Source organism: Fusarium oxysporum, chromosome X, assembly GCF_013085055.1.
Source record: "Fusarium oxysporum Fo47 chromosome X, complete sequence".
NCBI lineage: Eukaryota > Fungi > Ascomycota > Sordariomycetes > Hypocreales > Nectriaceae > Fusarium > Fusarium oxysporum.
Genome location: NC_072849.1, coordinates 1,147,040 through 1,166,876, shown reverse-complemented (window position 1 = coordinate 1,166,876; position 19,837 = coordinate 1,147,040). Strand labels below are relative to the sequence as shown.

At 49.4% G+C, this 19,837-nt stretch overlaps 8 protein-coding genes across 8 annotated transcripts; 5 read left to right on the top strand and 3 right to left on the bottom strand.

Annotated features, from left to right (window-relative positions):
- Positions 1-711: 711 nt before the first annotated feature.
- On the bottom strand, positions 712-2,095 carry FOBCDRAFT_169313 (purine nucleoside permease). Its single transcript, XM_031191321.3, has 3 exons — positions 1,937-2,095; positions 1,741-1,888; positions 712-1,693 (listed from the first exon to the last, which is right to left on the bottom strand). Exons 1-3 carry the CDS (start codon positions 2,024-2,026, stop codon positions 813-815), a joined length of 1,119 nt encoding a protein of 372 aa, XP_031032552.2. The 5' UTR covers positions 2,027-2,095; the 3' UTR covers positions 712-812.
- A 1,095-nt stretch (positions 2,096-3,190) lies between these two features.
- FOBCDRAFT_232490 (uncharacterized protein) lies at positions 3,191-4,567 on the bottom strand. Its single transcript, XM_031191320.3, has one exon. The coding sequence runs from the start codon at positions 4,481-4,483 to the stop codon at positions 3,368-3,370; it is 1,116 nt and encodes a 371-aa protein (XP_031032551.2). The 5' UTR covers positions 4,484-4,567; the 3' UTR covers positions 3,191-3,367.
- Positions 4,568-5,233: 666 nt separating this feature from the next.
- FOBCDRAFT_9870 (uncharacterized protein) lies at positions 5,234-6,319 on the top strand. Its single transcript, XM_031191316.3, has 3 exons — positions 5,234-5,380; positions 5,427-5,999; positions 6,050-6,319. Exons 1-3 carry the CDS (start codon positions 5,302-5,304, stop codon positions 6,271-6,273), a joined length of 876 nt encoding a protein of 291 aa, XP_031032547.2. The 5' UTR covers positions 5,234-5,301; the 3' UTR covers positions 6,274-6,319.
- A 764-nt stretch (positions 6,320-7,083) lies between these two features.
- FOBCDRAFT_264758 (uncharacterized protein) lies at positions 7,084-10,205 on the top strand. Its single transcript, XM_031191315.3, has one exon. The coding sequence runs from the start codon at positions 7,258-7,260 to the stop codon at positions 10,057-10,059; it is 2,802 nt and encodes a 933-aa protein (XP_031032546.2). The 5' UTR covers positions 7,084-7,257; the 3' UTR covers positions 10,060-10,205.
- A 1,765-nt stretch (positions 10,206-11,970) lies between these two features.
- On the top strand, positions 11,971-14,796 carry FOBCDRAFT_9860 (OPT oligopeptide transporter protein-domain-containing protein). Its single transcript, XM_031191314.3, has 9 exons — positions 11,971-12,091; positions 12,144-12,436; positions 12,487-12,758; positions 12,812-13,002; positions 13,061-13,317; positions 13,375-13,698; positions 13,746-13,928; positions 13,980-14,564; positions 14,615-14,796. The coding sequence occupies exons 1-9, from the start codon at positions 12,004-12,006 to the stop codon at positions 14,678-14,680; spliced, it is 2,259 nt and encodes a 752-aa protein (XP_031032545.2). The 5' UTR covers positions 11,971-12,003; the 3' UTR covers positions 14,681-14,796.
- Positions 14,797-15,207: 411 nt separating this feature from the next.
- On the top strand, positions 15,208-17,587 carry FOBCDRAFT_232479 (glycoside hydrolase superfamily). The gene is made up of 7 exons (XM_059609899.1): positions 15,208-15,799; positions 15,852-16,030; positions 16,086-16,495; positions 16,547-16,732; positions 16,780-16,917; positions 16,966-17,096; positions 17,145-17,587. Exons 1-7 carry the CDS (start codon positions 15,288-15,290, stop codon positions 17,476-17,478), a joined length of 1,890 nt encoding a protein of 629 aa, XP_059467942.1. The 5' UTR covers positions 15,208-15,287; the 3' UTR covers positions 17,479-17,587.
- A 140-nt stretch (positions 17,588-17,727) lies between these two features.
- On the top strand, positions 17,728-18,276 carry FOBCDRAFT_232477 (uncharacterized protein). The gene is made up of 2 exons (XM_059609898.1): positions 17,728-17,846; positions 17,906-18,276. Exons 1-2 carry the CDS (start codon positions 17,810-17,812, stop codon positions 18,157-18,159), a joined length of 291 nt encoding a protein of 96 aa, XP_059467941.1. The 5' UTR covers positions 17,728-17,809; the 3' UTR covers positions 18,160-18,276.
- On the bottom strand, positions 17,728-19,368 carry FOBCDRAFT_190837 (uncharacterized protein; the record flags this gene model as incomplete). Its single annotated transcript, XM_031191311.3, has 3 exons — positions 17,728-18,653; positions 18,701-19,033; positions 19,087-19,368. 3 exons carry the CDS (start codon positions 19,366-19,368, stop codon positions 18,198-18,200), a joined length of 1,071 nt encoding a protein of 356 aa, XP_031032542.2. The 3' UTR covers positions 17,728-18,197.
- Positions 19,369-19,837: the final 469 nt, after the last annotated feature.

Genomic DNA, 19,837 nt, shown 5'->3' with positions numbered 1-19,837 from the left:
GGAATGCCTTTCAGTCAGATCATACGTATCATATCATCATGAGAATAGCGCATCTCCGCGGCTCGACGCTTCGCCCTCCAAGTCGAACTACGACTGAAACGGCACCCAATCAACAGCCCTCCACTGTCTCACCTCCAAGAACAGAGAACGAAAATTTGCAATCCCTCGCAAACCTGTTTTGTTAAGTGCGGTCCGAAACTCTATCTGTTATTACCTATGTGTTTGGCGCTTTTATTCCCGAATGGAGGCGACAAAGTTTCAAGAGGAATCAATGATCCTTGCAATGGATTCACTGGTTGCTCCGCGGCATGGACACTTCATCTTATTTGAGTTCATAGCACAGGCTTTGGGGGCAAAAGAACAACAGGCTCAGATAGTTCGAGTACCCGTGCTAAGCGGATATATCGGAAGCTTAACATTCAGACCCAAAGCCTCGTGAACAAGTAAAGCAATGATTACTCGTTGATCGATAAGTGAGTCAAAGCACCTAAGTCCGGGAATATTCACCTGGATTCCTCGATGAATTCTGCACCTGCTTCTATTCGAATAAACTTTTACTCCTACCATAAAGGACTTGAGGATATTGCCTGATAAGCTACCTTATTTTGGCTGGTAGCGGAAGTAAACTCTTGTTTTGAGACGACAAATTTCCAATTACACTAGATCTACGAAAACGCTTATAGGTCTGGCAACTAATTAGTATGAATGTGTCTCATTCCATTGTCATTTATATCCCCATTTGTATATTTATTAGCCTTAAGCGCCAATTGGCTGCCTCAACTCTAGGATCGGAAGTAAGTCCATAGTCATCTTTAGTGGGATCTTATCTGCTCAACATTTTGCTTATCACCAAAACCAGGTGTTCCACCAAGTGAGCCAAAGATATCACCGATATAATTCTGGGCAGGGACGCCAGCCTCGAATCTGGTGGACCACTCCTCCAAGATCCCCTCAATTACCTTGAGAGCAGTAAGATAGAGATTGCGAGTAGATGGCCCCAAGCCACCTTTGTCCATAACGAAAGGAAGTTGATGGGGCTTATCCTCATGTCCTCGATCGAAGTTTGAAGCAGATCGAATCAGGAGGATTCGCGAAAAGTCAGCCTTCCCTTGAAGTGCTGCGTTCAAGAGACCAGCCAGAAGGGCATTATCCTCCTGAGCTGTCATTGTGTACTCTCCATGTCCTGAAGTATAGACTCTTGCAACCTTCTCCATAGCTTCAGAGATTCGATGACCATGCCAGAAGGTATTGGAAGACAGAACATCTCCCTCAAGAACAGTTGGATCCTGAGCCGCTGCGTCAAAAACACCACCAGAAGAGTCCTTCCACAAAGCTCGATGTTCAGCAGCTTTGGGTGAGTCTGTAAGCTCAACAGTCTTGGCAACGGAAAGAGCGTAGTCTCTCAAGTCTGCATTAAGCTCAAACACCTCAGAGCCATGCACAATACCAGGAAACTGGTCAGGCCTGTCTGCTCCCATAGGAACATACCCTGATCCCCATTCCTCCGGGACTTCTCTCGCATCAAACTCAAGCTGCGTATCAACCTGAATGGCGAACTTGGCAAAGGCGACAGAGCCAATAGTAGCTCGCTTGGGATTAACGCCTGCAATGCCGGTTAATAAGAAGTATGACTTTGCGAGGTCGAAGAGCGGCGATGCCAGGAGAGCACTGATCGATAAAGACGCGTTGATAACTGTCTCGGGTCAGAAAGGAGGCTTTTGAGGGGGGTTGAATTCTTACGGGCAGTTCCGACTACCAAAAGTGCGACTTCGCCATTCTCTGTGACATGGATATCTTCGTAGCCCCTAGCCAAGCCCGGAACGCGCACTGTACGAGAGAACTGAAGAGCACTATCAGGAGAAAGCCAATTCCTCGATTCTTCGTAGAACTTGTCACCATTAGTTCAATGCTACCCCAAAAACCAAGTCTCACTCACCATAGCGATAAGCAGGACTTTGGGCGTTATCTTAGCGCCAGTTGGCTGCTGCGCCTGGAGCCCTTGCACGACTGAGCTTTGTGCACTCATGATGCTTCGTATTGGTGGGTATGATCACGGATGGTCTTGATTCTGCTCCTGAAGTTTGGAAAGATTTTCTTGAGGCAATAAGTTGATAAAAGACAAAATGACCTCATTTAAGCCTGGGCGGGGTCGAGATGGCGTGATCAGCGCAACTAACATTTGGGCTCCCTTGCTATCCATTTAATCTACCAGCCGAGGCTCACGATCCTCTCGTGTCCACTGCCTCAGTCCTCTAAAGTGAGTTCCAACCAGATAAATGAACAGAAGATTCCACATTGCCCCCAATCCGAGACTCGTTAGCAGAGCCAATGCCACGCCCCAAGAATGAAAGCGACGGTCAGAGCCAGTTTCGCAATGAAAATCATCTGCTCTCTTTGCTTCTGTGACCGAATGCGCATTTGTTCTTCATAAAATCGCTTTGCTTCCGCAGCAAGCCTCTCTGAGTCGGCAGCTATATCTTCGCCCGACCTGTTACGGATTCTTTCGATCATGGCCGACACGTCGGCTTTCGAAGCTTGTCGTGCAGTTTGTTCATTTATATTGCTGGGCTGTTGTCCTGGTCCCGGATGCCCGGTTTTTTTATCTTGTGCCATGGAGTCGATCTGGTGGCCTTGGTCGTGGATCAAGCGTCGGAGATCGCGGCGTTAAGGGCAGAGTATTGAATGGGTATCTCTATGGTGGCTATTTACCTGTGTAGAAATGTTAAATTCTCTCATCCACCTCACATGTATTTTATCTAGATTGATCATGTCTGCCTAGGCTTCAGCCAAGGCAGATTTGTGATTGTGCAATCAGCCTCAGTCTTAGGTGGCTTGGCCTGGCCTGTGTCACCCTGCAACCTCATATGCTGCACTGCTCACTACGTCCTTCGTCTATGAATATTTCAACTCCAACCAAAATCCCAATACTCTTCGCTGAAGTGTTTCCCTGGTGTGTGAGAAGATTGGAGATCTGACATTATCAAGTCTCGGAATCGGAATTGACTGCCGGACTCGCGGCCGAGCCGAGCCGTGGCTATAACTGTTGGTCTCGGCGAATGAAGGTGCAATTTTGTAAGCTTCAATTGTAGCCGTGCCCGAAAAAGATTTTGACGTGTAGATAGGAGCTAAATGTTTGTATAATAGTATAGCTTGCGTGCAGAGCAGCTGTACCATAGAAATGGAAAGTAAAAAAAGAGTTGGCCATGCCACAAGCCTTCACTGCCAGCCTGAAAGCCCATGATTAAATATAAAGAGATGAGATGCGTTGTTCCTAAGTCCTTAGTCATATGTAGATCTGCAATGTCGTAAACTAATCAACACTGGTTTTGGGGATGATGATGAAACAAGGTTCTGCCCATGATCCCCTTCATACCTTCCTTCGGCCGAAGAAGTCCATCACCTCCAAGCTGCCATGATCAGAGACATATACCCGCTTGTCTCCATCTATGATATTGATCGTTACCAACCCAGCATACCTTGTATACCATGTCTCCCACTCCTGACTCGTAGTTGGGTAAGGGAAAGACGCGATCACCTTCTCCTGTCCGTCAAAGCGAACCTGCGCAAGGTTGTCACCCGTTGTCTTGACCAGGTAAATACAATCAGAGCTGGTCGGCTTGCCTGTATCTGGCTGTGCGATCTTGACTCCCTCCAAGCACACAAGTTGGTCGTCGCTCACATCCACAAGGACCTCGTTCCCGCGGACGACGAAGAGAAGAGGGACCTCACGACCACCACAGTCTTGGCGGAATCGCACTGAGGCGGAAACTATAGACAGGCCACCCACATCAGCGCGTCCCCAGAGCCAGTTATCCAAGATCGTCTCCATCGGGACGTTGCCCCAGTTGTGATCATGGTAGGCATTGCCTTCAACCTTGGTTTTGGTGTTGTTGACAGTGACCTCTCCGGTCAGTTGGCCGCCAGGAACAGCTACGAACCATGAGAAGTGGCGACCCTCAACGTCCCATCGGCCTGAGCCCGGACGATACGATGGAGTAGTTCTCTTGACCACCACGTCGAAACCGAATCCTTCCATCTCATCGGGGTCGACAAAGATGTGATACTCGCCCAGACCATTGACACTGCGAAAGTAACTCTTACGATACTGCAGATCACAATGACCTTTTGCCACGACAATTTCGGCAGGGAGACTGCCAATGCGCTTATGCAAGTCACAAAGTTTCTTGCCGTCTTTGGCGATGTTCAGATCAATGAGTCCCGTCTTGGGACCGTCTCCTTCTGTTATGTAGAAGAAGGCCACCTGGAGAAACCATCCATCTTGAAGATGTGCGTCGGCGTACCACCACTCCCACTCTCCACTTTCGACATCGGGACTGCGTAGGCCGTCTTCCCAGGTCGCAGGTTGAGAGCTGTCTAACCCGAGCTTTTGCAAGCTCTGGTTATTAGTGAGGAGGTGTCCTCGTGACGATTCAGTCATAGGTAGGTATGTTTGTTTCGAGTATGTTGGAAGCTCTGTAGTCATTGAGAGGAGAAGAAATGTTCAGGATTGAGTTGATTAAGTGTAAGTATGCATATCGAGTCAACCTTTGACATTTATATATCGTCGTATCATGTACGTCCAGGTGCGATTCATCGTTATTCAGACTTTTCTGACTTGCCTAGTGCTTTCGCTTACGACAACCGTATGATTTTGGATGCCATCATGCCACTAAGATCAAAACATAACAAATATATTATTAGCTATCAGTTACACGTGTCGATTTAAGCTTTTGATAACTAAGATACCGGGATGTCTTGTCGTTCCGCAGCTTCCGCATAGACCATACTCGGGTGCTGCCAGCAAACCTCGCTGAGCTTCTACACTGATATTGGTTGCTTGAACCCTGTCCAGTCTTTCATGATGACATCAGTCAAAAGTTTATACATCCTAATTACTAGTAGCTAGTATGCTTCCCTTCCTAGTATACGGTTCAGGCGGTAGTAATCTCGAGTCTCGGAATTGCAAGCGATCTAGTGGAGTTCTCGGCCGAACCGAGCCGCGGCTATGGCTGCCAGTCTAACCTACGCGGAGGTCCAACTCCATAAGAGTATTCATATAAATTAAAATCAGAGACTGGGGTACAAAGAAACATATAATGAAAGCAGAATATTGCGTGCGACGGGGATCATAGAATACTGTAGGTGTTGGTTGAGATGAGAGCGGGGTTGAATCGATAACGAGGATATGACAGCTTGGCTGCGTAAGCGGGGCTCGACGATCAATGAATTGCCTCAACTTTCGAGATCCCCGACTAACGACTCAGCTTTCTATAGAATCCATTCTCGAATCACATAGCGATCATGTCTTCAGAACAACTCAGCGCTGGCTCACTCTTCAGCCTCAATGGCCTTGTCGCGGTCGTGACAGGCGGAGGTTCAGGTCAGTGAACCCCTCAAAGCACAGATCACAACTGATCGTATTACAGGCATCGGCCTCATGTTCGTCAAGGCGTTACTCCAGAATGGTGCCGCAAAGGTCTACATCGCTGGTCGAAGGAAGGAAAAGCTCGATGAAGTCGCCAGCTCATTGGGCGACAAGGTCGTTGGGGTTCAGTGCGACGTCACCTCCAAGTCAGATCTGCAGAACATGGTCTCTCAGATTGAGAAGGACATTGGGTACGTCAACCTGTTGGTGTGCAACTCTGGTATTGGAGGACCTCAGGTGAAGCCAATTACTCCCGAAACAACCTTGGAAGAATGGGCCAAGTCCAACTTTGACACTGATTTCGGCGATTATGTCAACACTTTCGCCATCAATACCGCGTCGGTTTGGTTCACCAGCATGGCTTTTCTCCCACTTCTAAAGAAGGGCAACGAGAAGGGAAATGTCGAGCAGACGTCACAAGTCATTGTTACCAGCTCCATCGCCGCATTCAACAAGAAAGCCCCCGGCGGTTGGGCATACGGGCAGTCCAAGGCTGGAGCTGTTCTAGCAGCCAAGCAGCTTGCCGTTGCCCTTCCCCAGTGGAATATCAGAGCCAACTGCATTGCTCCTGGATGTGAGTCAATTCATGGAAATCTCGAAAAATGGCATTCTAACGTTTCACAGTATTCCCCAGCGAGATGTCAGAACCAATTGTCAAGATGTATACCGACGAGTCAGGACAGCCTGGTGCCGTGCCAACGTCAATGGCACCGCTTCGAAGAATGGGAGATGAGAAGGATATGTCAGGAACTTTTCTATATCTAGCATCTCGGGCGGGTGGATATTGTAACGGCACAGTTATAGTCGTCGATGGCGGTCGCTTGAGTAACTTTCCGACCACGAATTAGGACAAGTTCTTGGATCGCAGGACAAGATACATTAAGTACAAAGCTACAATAGTTTCTTTGTTTTTATTCCACCAATTCCAAGGTATTTTGTCTATATCTCAGAGTTTTCCAGAGGCAATCCTGGACTCGTTAGAATTGGTACCTTATTCCGGCTGGGGTTTCTTACGATACTGAGCCAATCACTCTCCAAGATGGATAAACTGTAAGTTTCTCTATCATCAAGCAGAAGGTCCATCGTCGCGCTATGTCTCGATTGGCAATTGCCGAGATCTCACATGAAAAGGATCGGGCTTGCAGGTTGATACCCGAAGTGCCGTTCGATGAACTAGGACTTTGCCTCCAGCCACAACAAAATTGCTCATTCGGGACTGGTGAAACCGGCCTGCAATGACTGCATGATTATCACATTCGATGAGCAATTGGAGCTTCAATTATATGACGGCTTGATAGGCTCCTCGATCGTATTCACGATACACCGCATTCCAAGTCACCCGATTGCTGCCTTGAGGGATCTGCTAGCCGTGAATCCTCAAACGCCATCTCAGGAACCATTGGCTCGTTAGCGGGGGATCGCTGAGGTGAGACTGAGCTGGCGGGAGGCCCTTTGAGTGGAGACGGGGGATGACAAAAAGCCTGGAACTGTAAACGGCGAATTCATGGGGAGGCGAGCCACTCCTTTTCTGACACCCAGGCGACGCTTGGGCGCTTCGCCACAACCCTCAGCGGCATTGCTGCCTGTAGTCCTACCAGAGTACAGGGGGTTTCTGTGCAACACGGACGGGCAAGTGACTCAGCCCGGCAAGGCGTCTTGGCAATTATCGTCGTATCGAATTCACGATGATAATGCATGCAGGCATGCGCGAGCTGCCTGATTAGGCCAGAGGCCTTTGCAATGTGCGTTTTGTTATAAGAGACATTCGTCTCCAGGTCTCAACACCATCATCTTCATTCACACCAACTCCAATCATTTCTCCTTCATTCACAATGGCGCGTACTTCACAAACAAGGGCTACCAAGCGTGGCGGCCGTCGCAACACCACAAACAACACGCGCAACACACGCAATCACAAAGAGAATGATCTCGAATACATGGCTCTCAAGCAAGAGGCAGAGCGACGCGAGCGCATCCTCGCTGACCGACGCCGAACTGCTGCCAAATGGCGCCCCAAGATTCCCGAAGTCCGAAAGGTCAACTTTGAGAACTTCAAGAACAGATTCCAAGACATCGATGAGCCTGACTATGCCATTGACGTTCTGATGTCGGGTACTGGTACCCAGGCTCAGATCCGTCGTGAGCATGGTCTTCGTCGACGTGAGGAGATGGCTCGTCTCCGTCAGAAGTACATGTATTACCCTGGCGGTGGTGTTATTGAGACGCCTCATCGCAAGACCGATGCCTATGAGAAGGCTCGACGCGAGAAGGATAGCCAACCATCTTCCGACTCTGAGATTCAGCGCATTCGTATCCAGTCCCAGCCCATCTTGGGCCACTTGACAGCTCTTATGAACGACACCGAGAAGCGATCGTCTCCCCGAACATTTATGCGACCCTTCAAGACCCTGGTCCACTTCCAACCCAAGATGCGAGAGATTCTTGCGACTCTTGAGGACAAGTGGGCTGACTTTGAGGACATTGGTAGCGAAAGCTCCGAGGTTGTCGATGTCGCTGAAGAGACTGAGGCAGAGGTTGTCGACGAGGAGGAGGCTGCTGAAGATGGTGATGATGTCGCTTCTCAAACATCTGAGGCTTCAAGCATTGAGTCGGTTGACTCCGACGCCGACGAAGATTACGACAATTTGATGGACAGCCCCGAAGCGCTTCGCGACATGCGATGCTACGTTGACTTTGTCGACAAGGAAGTCCTTCCTCTTTACAACCGCTTCGAGGGCTCTACCGCCGACCGCGTCAAGTTCGACGATCTCTGGTCCCTCTTCCGCGTCGGCGACCTCATCTACATGCCTGCATCTGGCGAGACTGGCGGTCGTTACCACGAGATCTGGCGTGTCTACAAGGTCCGAAGCCCCGAGCCCGAGACATCCTATCCCACTTCTGGCTGGGACTTCTTCGCGGATGAGCAGCAGATCGACGAGAACTCCAAGTTCAAGATCTCCGCTTATTACATCGATCACGACGGCAACACCTTTGGCGCTGTCCGGCGCAAGTTTGAGATTGAGTCGTTCATTGGAGAGAGATCAATTGACTCACTCGAGGCCTTCCCCATCCGATACCGCCACGACTACAAGCAGCTTCTCAGCTCAATGCAAGACCAGGGCCGCAAGTTCATCAACTATTTGGATGATCGCCACCAGCAGTACAGCGCCTGGACTTTGACCAGAAACCCCCCTTCTCATCGCACCGAGCCTGAAGAGGAGATCCTCGATAACGAGGACTATGAGAAGATGCGGCATCCTGAGTTCGTCGAGAGTGATGTCATCGTCGATCTCACAGAGGCTTACCAGAAGATGCCTGACTGGCGCCCGCGATTCCATCAGCTCACGATCAACAAGTCTTCCCGTTGCGAGATCAAGGATGACGAGATGCCTATCCAGCATTGGTTCAACGGCACTCGCCAAAACATGGCATACTCTCAGAATGAGATCATCCAGCACGCCGATGGTGTTGAGGCCCGTCAGCGAAGGGACAACCTTGCCGTTGACGCTTTCCTCCGCGTTCGTGTCAAGGGTAGTCGAACCTTTGAGACCAACCCCAAGGCTTTGGAACTTCGCGATGAGGATCTTGTTCTTCTTCCTAAGCGTATGTTCGCTTATGCTCTTCGCGAGCGTCGCTTCTTGCCCATCGATCTCAATGTCCTCAAGCCCGTGCGACGCGAGCCTGGTGTCTTTGAGAACCTTCGCATTCAGAGCGATTACAAGGATGTCGTCCGTGGACTTGTCATGTCGCACTTCCAGCGAAAGGTTCTTGAGCGCAAGTATGCTGATGCCGCGACTGAAGGTCCTAGCCAGGATCTGATCCAGGGCAAGGGCCGTGGTCTCGTTGTGCTTCTGCATGGTGTTCCTGGTGTTGGAAAGACTGCCACCGCTGAGGCTGTCGCTATGGAGAACCGCAAGCCACTGTTTGTCATTACTTGCGGTGATCTTGGTCTTACACCCCATGAGGTTGAGTCTTCGCTGAAGAACGTCTTCCGCCTTGCTCATCTCTGGGACTGTGTTCTTCTGCTTGACGAGGCGGACGTGTTCCTCTCTCAGCGATCCAAGCAGGACATGAAGCGTAACGCCCTTGTCTCCGTCTTCCTCCGTGTTCTTGAGTACTACAACGGTCTTCTCTTCTTGACTACCAACCGAGTCGGTACAATCGACGAGGCCTTCAAGTCTCGTATTCACCTCTCCCTGTACTACCCTCCTCTAGACAAGACTCAGACCCGCGACATCTTCCGCCTCAACATCGGCAAGCTCAAGCAGATTGAAGCCGAGCGCCACCGCATGACCGGCGAACCCGCTCTCGTCATCAAAGAGAACGAGATCATCGACTTTGCCGCCAAGCACTACGAGGAACTGGCCCGATCAACTGGATGCTGGAACGGTCGACAAATCCGAAGCGCATTCCAGATCGCGTCCAGTCTCGCCATCCACAACTATGCCAACCAGGCTGAGGCAGCTCGATCCCGTGGTCAGAGCCCTCCTGCGGCTCCTGTTCTGGACAGGACTTGGTTTGAGAAGGTTCAGATGTCGACACAGAGCTTTGACCGGCACATGAAGAAAGAGGCTGGTAGCTATGACTCTGAGATGCCGATGCGAAGCACATTCCAGGAGAGCAAGTTTGACTAAGGCTAGGGATTCCACAGCTGGACTGGGAATATGATTGATCACGACTGTTTTCGTTGTTTCCTTATTTTGGCGTTAGTAATTATAAGAAAGTCAAAATTAACATCCTTCGAATTTGAGATGAACAATACACCACAATTCACGTAAAATCGCATCAGACTCTGAGTGGTTCGAGATAGATTAACAAATTCTCTGCATTATCTCTTGACCTGTTTCTATTCCAACGTTTTGTGAGCCCTTTGCTGTCGCTTGACCTGATCTGCTACGTTAATTGCTTTGAAGTGGCCTAACCTAAACCATGTCACTTGCTCGTCAATTCTTGGAGTCGATGTCTTCACCTAATCTCACATACAGTCAATTGATTGCAGCGGTGGAATAAAGAACTTCTGGTCTCGTATGATGCCTTGCTCACACGCGAGGGAGTTGGACGCATTCGAATCATTGAGGTGAATCTGACGACGACACCTCAGGGGGCTACACCCCAGAACACTACATCTAAGGAGCGTGCCAAGAAGCTGTCTCGGACTAGGTTTGATTCCAACTCGTGCTCAAACTTACTCGTTGAAGCTCATCAAAACAGATCTGAGAAGACACCATCGGCCAACGCCTCCAAAGGTATCGGAGAAAGCGGTTGGAAAGCAGCCAGCAACCCTGGTCACATCCAACGAACAACCGGACTCGGTAGCTGGCCCTAGCAGCCCAAGGGCGTCACAAGAGCCGACACCCCAAGCCAACCAGCCTCAGTCAACCCCAGGGAAACACACGGAATCTTCGTCCAGTGAGATGAAGACGCCACCAAAGGACGAGCCAATTCCTCGCAGCGATGAGGATCTTTACAAACCCCGATACGCTTCCATAAGCCAGAGGCCCAAACTCAAACCCAGGTTACGGAAACGGTCTGGCTCGCCATCATCCAGACCACCAACGTCTTCTCCCTTGAGTCAGATCCCAGATGATGTAATTCGTGGAATAGAGAGACTGAGGATTGCAGACACATCTGAGGTGACTCTTCAGTCGCCCAAACTTATCCCGGTAGCGTAGAAGAAAGGCGCACGGAATTACTACCGCGTGGAGAAGGCCGAAGACCATCTTATCAGGTAGTTATGCTTATTGTTTGAACTTTGTGTGCTTTGCTTTATCAGCGGTGCCATATCCTTGTACTAAGTTCAGCTCGGTAGAATGGGTTGCAACGCCTAAGTCCAAGCAGAAACCGATATCCAGTCGATATTTTAACCTTAGTTGCGTTCGTTCACTCGGCAAACTGGTTGGAACTCATACAATTGATGCATTCCACTCCCCACGCGACCCAGAGCGCGTGGACGGCCGATCCTGGTCGATTGATAAACTATCCTTGAACTTCAGGGTCCTTGTACAACGCAAGACATGTTGCCAAGAAACCGATACTTGATACGCTTAGTCTATTTGATGGACCGTAAAATTGGTAATGCTTGGATACTGATGGTAATCATGCCATGTAAAATTTCTCGAGGCAGTGCCGCGTAGTTTCTCGGCAAACGTGCCGAGTACCGCGACTAGCGGTTGTTAGTCAAGCTACAATACAACCTCGAACAGCAGAGAAGCATAAACTCTTACACGCCGATTTAGGTTCCCCGTTAAATGTTTTGGGCGAAAAAAAAAGGAGGAAGGAAAAATACGTGATACAGGCTGTCGACGAGCTTTTGTCTATTGAATGATCCAGCAATTGACGAAGCCAGCTTGAGTATCGAGAGATGCTAAGATATCTCGGCATACGGCACGCTAAGAGCCACAGAATTAACTCATGCCAACATGACTATTTTTTACAGTGGAGTCCACGCCAAGGTCGCCGAACCGACTTTGCCGTCGTGACGGCTTGGCAGATCTTGTTATAAGATAATCGGTAATCATTTTCATCTTATCTGATCCGGTCTGATGTGATCATTGTGAGCTCTGCATCCGAAAACCCTCATGATGAGTGCAGCTACTGAGAAAGGCCACGCTGAGGCGGAAGTGACCTCTCCTAATGAGGGTCTGGTCCGACCAGAGACATCTTCGGGTACGTTTCTGGCTTGTACTTTGACAAGTTTTTTATGCTCATAAAATCAAAGGCGAATCTGTCGAGGAAGTTCTGTCAGCGGCTGGCGTGGGCTTCAAGGATGATGATCCAAATCTACCATGCCTGACTCTTCGCATGTGGACAATCGGCATTGCCTTCTGTCTTGTAGGCAGTGGTGTGAACACTCTTTACACGCTGAGATTCCCATCCATCAGTCTTTCGCAGTCCGCAATCCAGTTCCTGGCCTATCCCGTCGGCAAGGCATGGGAGTATGCGATACCGGACTGGGGTTTCACCTTGTTCGGCAAGCGACATAGCCTGAACCCTGGACCCTTCAACCATAAGGTATTTGCTCCCTAGAATCCTCGAAAAGATACTCGCTAACCGTGGCTCAGGAGAACATGCTTATCTACATCTTGGCCAACCTCAGCTTCTTGACCCGATTGAGCGCTGATGTCCTCACCGAACAGCGCGTCTTCTACGGCCTCAAGGCAGGATGGGGTTTCGAGATCCTCGCAACACTGACATCGATCCTGTTTGGCTTTGCTCTGTCAGGCTTGACGCGATCAGTAGTTGTCGAACCGAAGGGCCTCGTTTGGCCAGGCGTGCTTGGAAACACAGCTCTCAACGCAGCCTTGCATACACCACGCAAGGAGGTGATCGCTGGGTGAGCACTTCTCTCAGCGCTGTCGGAGGCGGATTTTACTAACTTGTTTGCAGCAAGATTTCTCGTTATCACTTCTTTATCCTCGCCTTCTTCGCCTCTTTCTGTTGGTATTGGTTCCCCGACTTCATCTTCCCTGCCTTGGGTTACTTTACATGGATCTGCTGGATCGCCCCCAAGAACCCTGTCGTCAACCAGGTGTTTGGCATGAAGAGTGGACTGGGGTTGTTGCCCTTCACCTTCGACTGTGTGTGCTCGCCGCTCTATGATTCGAGGCTTCGGTAACTAACGAGCTATTGCTTCAGGGAGTCAAATTGCTTACATCGGATCACCACTTGTAGTCCCAGTCTGGGCTATCCTCAACGTTCTCGCCTCCCTTGTCTTCTGGATTTACATTGTTAGCCCCGCGCTCTACTACTCGAACACCTGGTTCTCAGCCCATCTACCGCTACAAAGTAATTCAATCTTTGACAATACTGGAGAAGTCTTCAACGTCTCGAAGGTTGTGAATAAGAAGGAAGGCTTCACTTTTGATCATGATCTGTATGCACAGTACTCTGACGTAAGTCTCGTCCCATCACGCCTCCCAGAGATAAGAGATGCTAATGCCCTCCCCCAGATCTATCTCCCAGTAACCTATGCGCTTAACACTTTCGGTCTGTCGTTCGCCACTATCTCGTCTCTTTTTGTCTGGCTCTTTCTCGAGAAGCGCCGGGACTTAGTGAGAACATTCCGCGATGCATGCAAATCGTTGACGTCGAAGAACACATCAGGTCGCGACAGACTGCAGCCACAATATGATGCAGTTCCGCTTTGGTGGTACATGATCGCTGCCCTTGTAGCATTGGGTATCGGTATCTTCACCTATGAGTACTACCCCGTTCAGCTGCGTTGGTATGGTGTGATTTTCGGCATGGTAGTATCTTCTGTCTTCTTCATCCCCGTGAGTACCTCGGCCTCCACTCATAAGTATTCTCCTGACTTTTGAAGCTCGCTTGGGTGTATGCTACTAGCAACATCAAGATCCAGATCGATATCTTCTGTCGCATCATCGCTGGTTACGTCTGGGAAGGCAAGGTCCTGGCCAACATCTGGTTCTTCAACGTTGGATACATCTCGGGTATCAAAGGTCTTGCCTTTTCTCAGGATCTGAAGCTTGGTATCTACTGTGGTGTAAGTGGTCCTTGTCTCAAGGTGACCGACTCTCACACTGACACATTTCAGATCCCTCCTAGAAGTCTCTTCCTGGTCCAAGTAGTCGGCCTTATTATCGGAACTCTTGGTCAAGTATCCGTCCTCAATTGGGCACTTGGAAACATCCCCAACGTTTGTAATGCCAAACTTGCCCCGAACGGTTTCACTTGTCCCTTCTCTCGAACTCATTTCAACACAAGCATGGTCTGGGGCGCCCTCGGTCCCCGTCGCTTCTTCGAGCCAGGCGCTCTTTACAGACCCTTGCTCTGGTTCTTCCTGGTCGGAGCTCTTCTTCCTGTCGTCGTATACCTCCTTCGAACCAAGGCCTTCCCTCATATCAATTGGCTGAAGAAGATCCATGTTCCGCTGTTCCTGGGTGGCTTGAACTATATCCCGCCTGCATCAGGTGTCAACTATGGCAGTTGGGCTTTATTCGGTCTCTTGTTTGGCGTCCTTGTTAAGAAGCGCAAGGCCAGCTGGTGGCATCGATTTAACTTTGTTCTGAGTTCCGCGCTGGATTGTTCTGTAGCCATCGCTGGCATCGTCATCTTCTTTGCCGTTTTCTACACCGGCGCCGCGGATAATTTCAGTTGGTGGGGAACCAACGTGTACAAGGTCAGTGATGAGAGTCATCGAGATGTGCTGCCGGCTAACGATGTAAATAGGACACCTGCGATTTGAAGAGTTGTCCTTACAAGGCGTTAGCAAAAGGGCAGACGTTTGGACCTTAGTGGCCCACGAGTAAAGCAAGCCTAAATCTTTGATATCTAATTCAAGAATTTAGAATAAGAAGTTTAGCAACACGTTTAAGAGTAATGAAGCATATATGTAACCCTGTTTGCTGGAGCCAAATGGCGCGACGTTTGTCTTACTTTCATGCGCTGATTGTGTTTAGGTTACAGAGGATGTGTGCCCCTGTACCGGCCAGGCATCAGTGAACCTTGTGATGCGTGGAAGGCCTTCTGTAAAATAGTGATCGGACACGCTAATACTGGATGGAGAGCTCCAATACCACATCGGCAAAGTTAATCTTGGTAGCTAAACAAGCAAAGCCTCATCCTTCGGGATCATTCCACCTGCCGGAAGCAAATTACAGGACAATCATGCAGTATTTCTAATGCAGTAAGGATTATAACGTGTGATGATCAGCATTGATGCGGGGAAAGGAGGGAAATAACATGATGATCCCCTGGAGCTCTTCGCTAAGTAGACGTCATAAGGTTCACACAAACTCAACGTGGTATGCAGGCGGGGAACACGGAATGGCATGCTAAGGCAGTACAAAAGCTCCTTCATCCTCATGCGCAATTTCACTCATCGTAACCATCAATTTTCAAAATGTTCTGGTCAAATGTTGCCTCCGTTGCGGGGCTTGGCTCTCTGTTTCTCGACGTCGCTTCAGCGCAGACAAAATACGAGGTTCAAAAACCTCCACTTGACACCGACTGGACTTACAAGGTCGGCACCAATCCTTGGCCGGAACATCCGCGACCGCAGCTCAAGCGCGATGCTTGGAAGAGCCTGAATGGCATCTGGACATGGAGAGGCGACGGCGATCCCAGCAACCCGCCCAAAGAAGGCCCTCTTGATCGTGAGGTGCTGGTTCCAGCTTGCATCGAGAGCGCTCTGTCGGGATTGCAGATTCTCGACGAGCGCGAGTTCTGGTACCAGAGGTCTTTCGAGGTATCGAACAACTGGAAGAACCAGACCGTTCTCCTTCACTTTGAGGCCGTCGACTACAACTCAACCGTATTTGTCAACGGGAAAGAAAAGACGACGCACATTGGGGGCTACGACCGTTTCACTGTCGACGTGACAGAGGACATCAAGTTTGGAGAGTCGAATGAGCTGTAAGTCCATGATTGAGCTTCCAAACTGAAGCACGCTCTGACATCTTACCAGGCTTGTCTTTGTCAACGACCCGACGGACGATCAAGTTATTCCCATTGGAAAACAGACCTTGCGACCTAGTCACATCTTCTATCGATCGTGCTCGGGCATCTGGCAGCAAGTCTGGCTTGAGGCCGTTCCGAAAGACTACATCACCGATCTTGACCTCGCTGCGGGTGCAGATGGTGAAGGTCAGTAATTCCCCGTCCCCGGTGTCTCATTAGATCGCTGAACATTCTATTCTAGTTACCGTAACTGTTCACACTTCTCAAGAGTCCGGTAAATCTGCCAAAGTGGAGATTGAGGGCAGCGATGGCACGAACCTGGCATCTCACGAAGGGACCACCAATGAAGAATTCACCTTCACCGCCAAGTCGCCGAAACTATGGTGGCCCGACTCCCCAACGCTTTACAACATCACCGTGACACTTGACAGCGGAGACAAGGTACAGAGTTACACTGGCTTTCGAACCATATCCAAAGGTAAAGTTGAGAACGTCACACGACCACTTCTCAACGGTGAGTTTGTGTTCCAATTTGGAACTCTTGATCAAGGCTTCTGGCCCGATGGATTGTACACGCCACCGAACAGGGAGGCTATGGTCTCTGATTTGAAGCTCCTAAAGAAGTTTGGCTTCAACATGGTTCGCAAACATGTTAGTATGACCTTGTGACCGCTGATATGATTTTAACACTGACGACCGGAGATCAAATATGAGCCGCATCTGTTTTACCAGGCATGCGACGAGCTTGGTCTGTTGGTCATCCAAGATATGCCCAGTTTACCTGCAGACGGCAATCGCAAGCCCAACGACGCAGAGCAAGCCGAGTTTGAGCGACAACTTGAGATTCTTGTGAAACAACACAGAAGCTATACTTCAATCGTTACCTGGGTACATAAAGCGACTCCTTGGGATTATTCGTTTACTGATCAAGACAGGTCATCTACAACGAGGGCTGGGGTCAGCGAGACGGGTCTCCTGAGAAGAGCCTGACTGAGCTGGTGCGAAAGCTTGACAAGTCGAGACTCATCAACTCTATCAGCGGATGGAACGACCACGGGTTTGGCGACTTCCATGTAGGTAGATCCCAAGACCCTACCGACGACTTTACTGACTCGTTATAGGACAATCACAACTATGCTGCACCTCAGTGTGGCACGCCATTTTACTCGCAACCCAAGACTCCATATGACCCTGAGCGTATCGGTATCGCAGGCGAGTACGGTGGCATTGGTCACAACGTCTCAATTGACCAGTAAGTTCCCATCTCTGTGCTCAACTTCACCACTAACTGCCCTCGCAGCCTTTGGAACGTAAAGCAAGCCATCGATAGCATCCCGGAGACATACGAAATCAACGAAGACCTTGACTCATACAGTTATCGATCCGGCGTCTTATTCCGCGACATTCGTGAGCAGACTCAGCGTTTCGCTTGCAGCGGTGCCGTATATACTCAGACGAGTGATGTTGAAGGCGAGGTGAATGGTCTGATCACCTATGATCGTCGGTTCGTGAGACCAGATGTTGAGAAATGGCAGAGTGAGATTGCCAGTGTATACAAGGCTGCAGCATCTCGAGGCGGGCGTGAATCTGACGACAATGGGAAGCGCGTAGCTGGGTCATTGTTGGACTTGTAGTGTCTGAACGTAGACTGTTAGCTTCAATTATAATTCCATACTTCGGATCAAGATCTCGTCATAGTTGACGTCGTCACAGGATCTCTTCGTATTTAACAATGTACTATTCACTAGCAATTGCTTTTCCTGACAATGCCATGGTCTCACTACATTGAACATAGGCCCATGTGGATTAGTCAACAAAGTGGCGGGCGATCCTTCTCGCCACCGGCTGCCTGCTGGGACACGTCACCTGCTTTTAAGATTGACCTCCATTGAACCCAGGGAATCAGAACAGAACCTACGTATTACAAAGTAAGACTACGAAACCTTGAGTTTGAAAGAGCCAACAATGTCATCAGACAATCACAACGAAAAGTTGACAGCCGGTAAGGAGTTCAAAACTCGAGATCTCTCCCTTTTGTCAATTTCGCTGATTTCAACCCAGCCTCGAACCCAGACACCGAGGACGAATGGCAGATTGTAAGCAAGGAAGACACTCAACCTAATGAATCGGGAAAGTATGAGAACAAGGAGGTGATACAGGAGAAAACTTCTGATAACTCCGAGAGGAGTGCCGTGGAGGAGAAGAGAGAATTAGCAAAAGCAAAATGGGAGGGCATGCAGCCACAGAGGGGCGGCGTATACCCTGATAGAGAGGTCAAGACCCCAAGCTATCCCCAGTTCACTGGAAATTGGTAAGGGATTCATGGCGCGTATTTCTGGATATGATATGAAGTCTATTCAAGAAGATCCTTTGTCCATGAATGTGCGTTCCTATTTGGCCAAACTGGTGAAGAAGGAGTGATCTGTTGTAAAAGCTCCAGAGCCGTCCGGACCTTACTCTTATCTATTGGCTGACCATCCCAATAGTCGTGCATTGCACCGATCAGATATAGCTCATCAGCTATCTCTGGCCAGTCTACCACAGACTTGACACAACCAGTTGGTTTGGTTGGTTGGACGGATCGCTCGTACTTATCACGGAATATGTGATATCGGGCCATGGCGTCCCAAGTATGCCACCGCCAACGATTCTCAGACGTCGCTGTAAACGGAAGAGGACTTCGCGATGCAGCAGGTTCTTCTGTCTCTCCTAGAAGAAAATCGACGAGTCTCTCAAACTGTTTTGTTGTGAGGGGGAATAGAGTAAAGGGACCTGCTCGTCGCCCTGCATGCAGGTACAGCTCGTTACACTACCCAGATGTTAGCACATGTCTGACCAGCTTATGGTTCAACCTACCTCTGATTCCGATTCCCCACGATTAAAGACGAAGACCCCACCAAATATCTTTGCTTCAGCCCAGTATCCGACGGTATCGGCAACCCCGTTGGGGTATCGCTCAACCGCGATATAAAAGGTGTGGCAGAAAGCTGTTGGGTGTCGATACCCATCCCATTGACTGGTATCGCGTGGTGAGTCTATCCACTTTTGGTAGTCTCGATGTGTATGGTTGGCGCCATCTTGTTGATATAAGTATACCGCAATCTGATGAATAGACACTGCTAGCAGCTCAAACAGTCTTAAGTAGAATGACCGTGAATCTATAGTGGCTTCTTCGAAAGCACATAGTAACTGGGACAAAATATCAGGTGAGCCGCGCGTGAGGGCCAATCAAGAGAACTCACCGGTAGATGGAAGCTCATTCTCGATGGAAGGTCGCAACGTAGCTGGCGAGCTTTCTCAATCGTTCCTGGGCAAACGTCGAGATGTTGAGTAGCAGGATGGCCGTCTTGCGGCCAGTGGAATTCTTGATACGAGTCAATCGTAGGAAGTCCATCAATGATCTCTGCGAAAGTTCTTTCCGCTACGTCTGTTTCCACTACTCTCATCAGAGCTTGCACAAATGCTTGGCGATGCCTTGTTCCCAGTACATCAATTGTAATCAGGTCCACTGTGTCGTCAAGCATTTCTATTGTAGGTTGTTGGTAAAAAGAAGAGGTAAGTTAGCTTGGCAAGATTGTCTCTAGATCTGATGGCTCTTTGCCATGTTAAAGGTGGTGGTGCGAAAGGGAAACTCCAGCTTTGGCTGAACGCAGGCTGCAACGGACTTCAACCTGAAATAAACCAGAAAATCAGGGACGAATGAGCATCCAGTGGCTCAAATAGTTACATCAAATCATACGACGCCAATTACCAATCATTCTTGGTTTCGATATTATCAACTTAACAGAAGGTGATGGAGTTGACAGTTTCCGTCATCCTTAGAACCGAGCTCAGGAAGATACGAAAACTTGGGCCTTTATTCTAATAGCAAAGAGACCTGAGCACACTTCGTGTAGATTCAGCTGGCCTTTCGACAAATTAGTTATACCGCATTATCTAAGGTCAGAAGTTTGTTCCCTGCGACCGAGGCTGTGAATGAGCGCAAGTGCTTAT